This window comes from Erithacus rubecula (genome assembly GCF_903797595.1).
Source record: "Erithacus rubecula genome assembly, chromosome: 11".
Lineage (NCBI taxonomy): Eukaryota > Metazoa > Chordata > Aves > Passeriformes > Muscicapidae > Erithacus > Erithacus rubecula.
The window spans coordinates 9,366,089-9,373,925 of NC_136663.1; the positions used below are offsets into that span (position 1 = coordinate 9,366,089).

The window sequence follows — 7,837 nt, forward strand, 5'->3', positions numbered from 1 at the left end:
GAATTGAGTGTGTTTGGCACAGGAAAAAGTGAGGGAAGTCTTCAGAATGGGAAGAAGCCTCAGTATGAAGCAAGCAGTGAGAAGTGTTTAGGGTTCTGCCCTGTTGCTTAGATGGCATTTCAACTGTTCTGCAAACCTTGATGTGCCCATGGACACAGCATCCTCACTGCTGGGGGGATGTTCCTCTCTGCAGTCCTGCTGGGGTCTGGGGTTGAGTGTCGCTTTCTGCCCCTTCCAGGGACTGCTGGCAGGATGGAGCCACCAGATGGGGTGACCCATACCAAAGGAAGGGGTGGATGTCCTAGCAGAAATAGGGCACATGTGGGTCAAGGAGGCTCCTTATGGGCAATATGGGCACTTTGTACCTTGGTTGGAAGAGAGGGGAATGTGGAAGCTGACATAGAGTGAGAGATGAAGAGGAGGAGAACGAACTTCAGGAAACCTTCCTGTGCACACAGAGGCGGCTCACACAGGGGTGGGAGCTCGAGTCAAAAATAATTTTGTGCTGTACAAAAACAGCTGGGAAATTACCACCTTGTGTGCTTCCTTCACTCATCCCACGGAGAAACCATGACCAGCGTGCTGGAATGAAGAGGATTGGCAGGGTCTGACCCTGGCAAGGGCTGCCAGCCCAACGAGGTCATACTGTGTGCAGGACAGAGCTTGTCCCCATTCCCTGCTGAGGCCAGGCTGTGGGGAGATCCTGTAGGAACAGCTTTTGTTTCCAGGCAGGTACTGATAAACAGCAAGGTGCTTGGGCAGAGCCAGGAGGTGTGTGTGAAATGGAACAGGATGTCAAAGCAATTTCATCTCTGTGGGTTGTTCTAGGAAAGTCCCTTTAGTAAAAGCAAGTCAAAAGCTTTAATAGAAGGACCAGAACTTGGCTGTCTCAGAGATGACTGTGAAATCTCAGCACACTGTGGGTCGCAATTTGAGTTGTGCTGCCATGACGTAACAGGGCGCTGGTTTCCATCACAGCCGGGTTTTGAAGGCAGGGACCCATTCCCACACCAGGTATGCATTTTATCCCCACTGAGCTGTGTGCCAGAAGGGCAGTGTTTTGGCCCCTGGGGTGGGAAGTGTGGGGAGTGGTACCTGTCCTGTGGGGAGAATCCCTTCACCCTGTGTCAGCAGTCTCGAGGAGGAAGAGCTGGGCTGAAACCACAGATCCCCCAGATGAAGTGATTGGTTTGTTTGGGTGAACAATGTCAGGAGGCAGGGCTGTGTCCCCAGGGGGCTCCTCCTCTCAAAATATCTGGAGATGTTTAACACAGGCATGCCCTAGATGTAAAGGGAAGGTGTCAAAACCTTTAGGTCTTTCCAGCATTCAACCCCCCGAGGGTAAATCTTGGACAATAACACAGAAGGGGTCCAGGGGACAGGCAGATGGTGCAGGAGGGGGTTCCATCCTGGTCACCGTGCTGCTGGCTGGAACCCCATACTGTGCTGGGCCATGGTGCCAGCTGTGAGGCCAGCCCTTTCCCTACTTAGCTCCCACCTTCTGCACCATGATATTTGCAGCCCTGAAGACCTCTCTGTGGCAGGGTACATAAAAGGGTCTTCTGTAATGAACCTATAGATATGGGGGCCTCAGGGATAAGAATGACAGGAGGCTGAGAAGATCTGCTGCTTCGTCTCTTCCTCCTCATGCACCAGCCCTGAACCAGGGATGTTTCCCAGCTCCCATCTATGAACATTAAAAACACTGGTGGGATGATCTGTCCTTCACTGTCCTGCTTGTAATTCACTGCTCCAGCCCAAGCAGGACTCAATGAACCCATAACAGGGGTCTTGGCAAGGGGGTGACTCAGGGTCTATCCATAGGTTAGAGCTTTCTGCCTCTTCATAAGCCTCCTGAAGGCCTTGTCTTGGCTTCTCTGCTTCCAAGCACTTTTTTTCCTTTAAGTCCTGCTCCTGATGGTGGTATCAAGGTGTGATTGAGAGTGGAAGGAAGCTCAAAGAAGGAAAATGTGGAAGCTGAAGGTTTGCTCTACCCTGGGAACTCGTCACCTGTCCCTGCTCTCACAGGAGGGGCAGCACACAGTGTGAAGGTGTTTTAGGGCTCTAAGTAAAAATGACTTGCTGGCTTTTCCCTTCCAGCAGGTCTCCCTGCAAGGCTGTGATTCCTGGGATTTACCTACATGGACTGCCTGGAGCTAAACCTGCCTTATCAAGATCTTTCTCAAACTCAAGACCTGTTATCATTTGGCATCTTATCTAACCTGCTCTCCATCCTGCATTGCTCTCCATGGGATTTCCTGGGGGACCTGTGCACCCCAAGAAGGGTGAGCTGGAAGGCAGAGGGCTGCAGGCAGCCCCAGCCCTGCTGTTTATACCTTGCCTGGGAGTACTCAGCTCAGAGCACACCTCATCTCTTTTGTTTTTACGTATCATGCTGTCCTCCCCAACTTTCCACCCTGCAGTTTCATGTCAGGCCTTTTACTGCTCAAAGTGGCTGAAAGTTGGTAAAAATAGCCCATGGTTGGTGGCAGCTATTGAGAGAGATAAGGTTATCTGGAGCTTTATCAGCTGCTGAGTCCTGCATTTTTGATGGGTTTCACTTTCATTATTCCTAAGCCAAGCAAATCTCTCTAAGCTCTCCCTACTGCCATGAATGTGATGGGCATGGGCAGCCTGGCAGGGGGGTTTGTTTCCAGTCTTTCTGCCTACAGGCAGAACAGCATCATGGCTTTTGAAGGTCAAGGGCTCATGCATACATATTGAGGAAACCTTCCTTGTCCTTGCTTTAAGAGATATTTCACCTTGCCAAGACCTGGTGCAGTGTCAGCAGAGACTGTTGACCCAGAGATTGGGATGGGGTGGTGCTGCTCCTGCAGGAGCAAAGGTTCCCCTCTCCAAGCATAAAAACTTTGTACAAAGAAGAAAAGTATAGGGAAAAGGCTGTTACATGTATATTAGCATTCGGAAGCTGCAAGCTTGACTTGCAGGCTTGGTCACCACCTCTTCCCCAAAAGTGGAACTATGAGCACGTGGCAGAATGTTTTTGCAGTGAAGATGGAAGAAATGCACATAACAGATCCGTGGACACTTCGGGAGGATGATGGCCTGCAGGTGCAGGACTGCAGGCCTGGCTGGAAGGAGTTTGTGCAGCGCCGTGCTCTTGGGAGGTAGGGGGCTGCTGACAGGTCCTGCTGGAGTGGGATCAGGGTTGATCAGTTGTCATGTGGACCCTCTCCTTTTTCAAAACTTGCTTGCAGGAAACAGGGTTTTGAGCAAAAGGGGGAATTTGGAGGTGGATGAGGCTGTGAAGGGTGTCTTCATTTTTGTTTGAATCTCAGTGGGTTGTTGCCAAACTGGAAAACATGGTAACTGGAGGGGAGAGTAGTTCAGCAGCTCCATAGGGCCAAAGGACAGCTGTTATTTGGCCAGAATTTCCCCATGTTTTTGTCAAGATGAAAATAGCTCCTTCAGCAAGTATGGGAAATTATACCTCACTAGTACCAAATCTTCTGGGTTTGCACCCAGAGGATGAGGACAGGGAGAACCTCTGTGTGCAGGGACATGGGGTGATGCTCAGCAGCCCCTGCACCTGCACCAAGCTGCGGGGCTTTGGGCAGAGGGAGGCTGTGCCTCTGCATTGTTGATGAAAAGCCCCATCCCAAACATTTTTACCCTGGGCATTGTTCAGGCACCCTGCCTGAGTGGCAGCAAATGGACTAAATTGGTTGTCAACCCCTGTGCAGATTGTGCAAGATGAAGAGCTGTGGGCTGTACACCTTTTGGCTCCTACATATATCACCTGCCCTGCACCCTCCACCCACACCTTCCTTCTATTTTGTTTCTTTTTATTGTGTTACCCAGTCTTGGGCTTGATGCTGACTTTCGGCTGAGCTGTGATGAGCCAGCATTGGGTGAGGGGCTGGAATCCCAAATAGGGACCTGATGCTTCCCATTCCAAGAGCCCCTGCTTTTGGCAGTGGGGCCAGGATCCCAGCAGACAGTCTGGCTTCTGAAATCCTTAATGCTGGAACCAGCCTTCAGCTCACACCTGGGGTGAACTTTCCAGACTGGCATCATACTGTTAGGAGGAGGACATTTTGATATAAAGCTTGCAAGAGTGAAGTTAGTCCATGGTCTGTGTTAACCCTCACTGTGCCAAAAGCTTCTGGCTCAGCATGAGGCGTCTGGGATGAGCTGGTCTCCTCTTTGACTTGACAGGTTTCAGTGCTCCCAGTGCTTTCACAAGTGGTCTTCTGCCAAAGTGCACATCCTGTTCCACATGTGCCACAGCCAAGGCTGGGGCACGGTACAGATGCGAATCTTTCGCCAGAAATGCAGGCGCTGCCCCAACTCCCAGCTGGAGGATCCCGAGTTCAGCCTGGAGACTGTGGAGACAATTCTGCACAATCTGGTGCTAAAGATCCTCCAGTATTTCTACAGAAAGCCTGTCCAGCCCTGTGACCTCCTGGAAGTCGTGGTGGATGCACCGGTGACGGGGCCACACGACTGTGCCCACTGCGAGGCCTGCCAGCTCGGCATTTGCGGCAGGGCCCGGAGCGCCCCGGCTCTGGATGCCTGGAAGCCCCTGGCAGATGAGGGGGAGGCCAGGACAAACAGCACCCAGCCACGGCTGGCCTGGCCATGGGGTGCCTGGAAGCCCTTGACAAGCATGGGGCAGGCCGGGACCCATCGCTCTGAGCCATGGTGGTCCCTGGGATTGGATGACTGTAAGTCCTTGATTAGTGTGGGCAAGGCCAGGACCCATCGCACTAAGTTGCAGCCAGCCCCAGCACGGGTTGCCCGGAATGCAAACATGTCCAGGACCTCTCAGCCCCTGAAATGTCAGTCCTTAAGGCCCCATGCAGGCTCGACCCAGCAGCCCTCACCCTCCAACAGCGACTTCCCCTGGAAACGCTGCTGCTGCATCAGCAGCTCTTTGCTCTGTGTTTTGGCACTGATCATCTTTGTTGTGCTTTATTTTACCATTATGTAGAGAGACCTGCATGTCCTGTGGCCACAACTTTGCCCCAGAAAAATGAGGCTAAGTTGGTTTGTAAGTGCTTGTGTCCTGGTTTCACCTGGAATGGAGATAATTTTCTTCTTTGTAGCTGTTACAGCATTTTACTTTGGATTTAATATGTGAATAATAATGTTGATAACACACTGATGTTTTGGTTATTGCAAGTAGTGCTTACTCTAAGTCAAGGACTTTTCTGTTTCCTATGCTCTGTCAGTGGAGCAGGTGCACAAGGAGTTGGGAGGGAGCTCAGCCAGGACAGCTGACCAGAACTGGCCCAAGGGACTTTTCATGCCATGGATTATCCTGCTCATGGATAAACCAGAGGAGTTGGCCAGGTGGAGCTGATTGCTCCAGGTGATGGGCTGGACATTGGTCAGAGGGTGGTGAACAGCTGTAGTGTTCATCTCTTGTCTTTATTATGTCTCTCTCTTTATCTGTCTGTTAATGATTGTTATTATTATTAATAATTACTTTGTTTTAATTATTGAACTGTTCTTATCTCAACTCACAGACTTTACCCTTTCCCAATTCTTCTCCCCATCACTCTGGGGCAGGGTGGTTCAACTGAGAGAGAGGTTGTGGTGTACTTAGTTGCTGGCTTGGGCTTAAACCACAGCAACTTGACTAAACTTTTGAAATAGCCTGTAGGCTGTACATCACAAGCCTCAAACATAACCATGATTATCAAAGTCTTCTCTGGGATCCTGGGGTGAGCAAGTGGTGGTGGAGGGTGTGGTGTGCCCTGTGAGAGAGCATTGTGAGGGCTGGGACCTGGGAGTGCACTGGGGGATGCACTGGGGACACCAGGGATGCCATGGGAACTCCACCTCCATGGGGCCACAGGAGAATCCAGGAGATGCAGCCATTCCCTGGGGAAGCAAGGTGTCAGTGATGAGCATGCAGTCACCACTCACTGCTAAGCCCTGGATGGGTTTAGGGGCAATTTAGGAGACAGCATGCCTTGGTGTGCTTGTGCCATTCTCATGATAGTTTTTGTTTTTGTTTGATACCTCTCACAGAGAGGCTGGCCAGTGATCCTGGCTGGTGAATGACTTCTATTAACTTCATCAGCTTCCTGGCTTACTGTGCTTCAGTGGCCCCAGGCACCTGTTGTGCTAGGATGCTGATTGCTGGGGTTAAGTGGAGGTTTCTAACACATTCATGGACCCCTCTTCTCTGCTGTTTCCTCTGGAATTCATGCTTTGCATGCGTGGTGGAGGAGCAGAAACACAGACACCAGGCGACCTGCTGCCTACCTGAGCAGCAAGAGCTGAATTGAACAACCCCCAAACTACTTTGGATACTGAAATTGATTTTAAGCTTTATCCATCCTCTCCTGGCTTTGCAAATGATTCGATGCTGAAGATGGGCATATAAAAGATTTTATGATTGAATTAGTGTAAGAATGATGGGCTGAAGGAAAAAAAAATAACCAAACTCAGTGTGGCTCACAGCATGAATCTCTGTGCAGGTTCCCAGGTGCTGTCCTCTTCTCCCTGCTGTATGCTGAAGGGCCCCTTATGCTGCTTTTTCTGCTGCTGTAAGATTAATCTATATTCTCAGATACGCAACTGCAGGCTATTAGCTAAAAAAAAATGAATATAACAAGAAAAGGCTGTCCAGATGCCTTGTGGATTTGTGACCTGCCTTTATCCCACCAACTCCTCCTTTCACCAGCGCCTTTTCTCCGCAGCCTGAGCAGCCCTGGCCATGGAGCCACCAGATGGAGCTGCAGATCTCCGGCACTGCGCTGGGAACCACTGGCACCAGTGACCCGCCAGCACTGGGACAGGACAGCATTCCCCACATGGGGAATGCCCTCCCTCCTCCTTCTGTGACCAGCTGCTTCCCTGTGGCATGGTCCCCCCAAGCCCATCCTGCGGGGTACGGGGTTGGTTTGTGCAGGAGTGGCTTTGATGAGTGGCTGTGCTCTGATGAGGCTGATGCTGCAGCCTGGACCAGCTTCCCTCCCTCCTGTGCTGGGAGCAGCCCGCCCCTCCCCGCCGGCGTTATGTCATGAAGCAAAGATACGGCCAAGTTTCTTGCGGCCATTGCCCATAGCCCTCTTCTTTCCATGCTGAGGTTTTCCCAGCCCCAGTTACCATGTCTGGGCTGTCTGCAGCCTCCCCAGCCACCCAGCTGCTGAGTGGGAACTCCCTCGCCTCTGCCTGAGATGCCAGCTCTGGTGAAGACTACATCCTTGCAGGGGTCCTTATTTTCCTGCTTGAGTCTCTCTGCTCTTTTACAAGGGCAAACCCACCTCTTGTTCCCCTACAAGTCTTTTACACACCCACTGTGCTCCCCCATCCATGGCCTTGTGTGAATATGCTCCTTTTCCCCTGGCCCCTTCTCACTGCTGCCTTCTTGCCTGCCTGTGTCCTCATCCTGTGCAAACATGTCCCCTCCATCATGCAGCCTCTCCATCTCCTCCCCAGTACTCAGAGTCACTTGTGCATACAGAGGCTTCTCAGCCATGGCCTCATTTTTGGGCTCCTTTCCAGGATACCCCTTTCCAATATGTGGTTGTGCCCATTACAAGTTTCTTAGCAAACTGCCTTCAAAATTCTGCTTTTTGTGGCTCTCGGCACTTTTGGGGTTCAGAGCAAGCACTCCTGCCCTGGCCAGGCACCACGTTGTCATGGGAACAGCGAGGCCATCCCAGGGGATGAGGGAGGAAGGATGCTCTCTCTGTGGGGTCTGTGCAGGTCCTGTCTGTTCCCCCAGTCTGTTTGAGATTGGGCTCTGCTACAGCCAGCTCTCAGCTCACGTCTGGCACTCGCAGCCAGGGACAGCACAACTTCACCCAGGGATGTTTTGTTGGCTTTTCACCACAGCCAGACTGATAAATCGCTGTCT

The 7,837-nt window shown here is 51.6% G+C and overlaps 1 protein-coding gene across 1 annotated transcript; it reads left to right on the forward strand.

Annotated features, from left to right (window-relative positions):
* Positions 1 to 2,953: 2,953 nt before the first annotated feature.
* RTP2 (receptor transporter protein 2) lies at positions 2,954 to 5,623 on the forward strand. Its single transcript, XM_079315641.1, has 2 exons — positions 2,954 to 3,128; positions 4,180 to 5,623. The coding sequence occupies exons 1-2, from the start codon at positions 2,983 to 2,985 to the stop codon at positions 4,952 to 4,954; spliced, it is 921 nt and encodes a 306-aa protein (XP_079171767.1). The 5' UTR covers positions 2,954 to 2,982; the 3' UTR covers positions 4,955 to 5,623.
* The last annotated feature ends 2,214 nt before the right edge of the window (positions 5,624 to 7,837 follow it).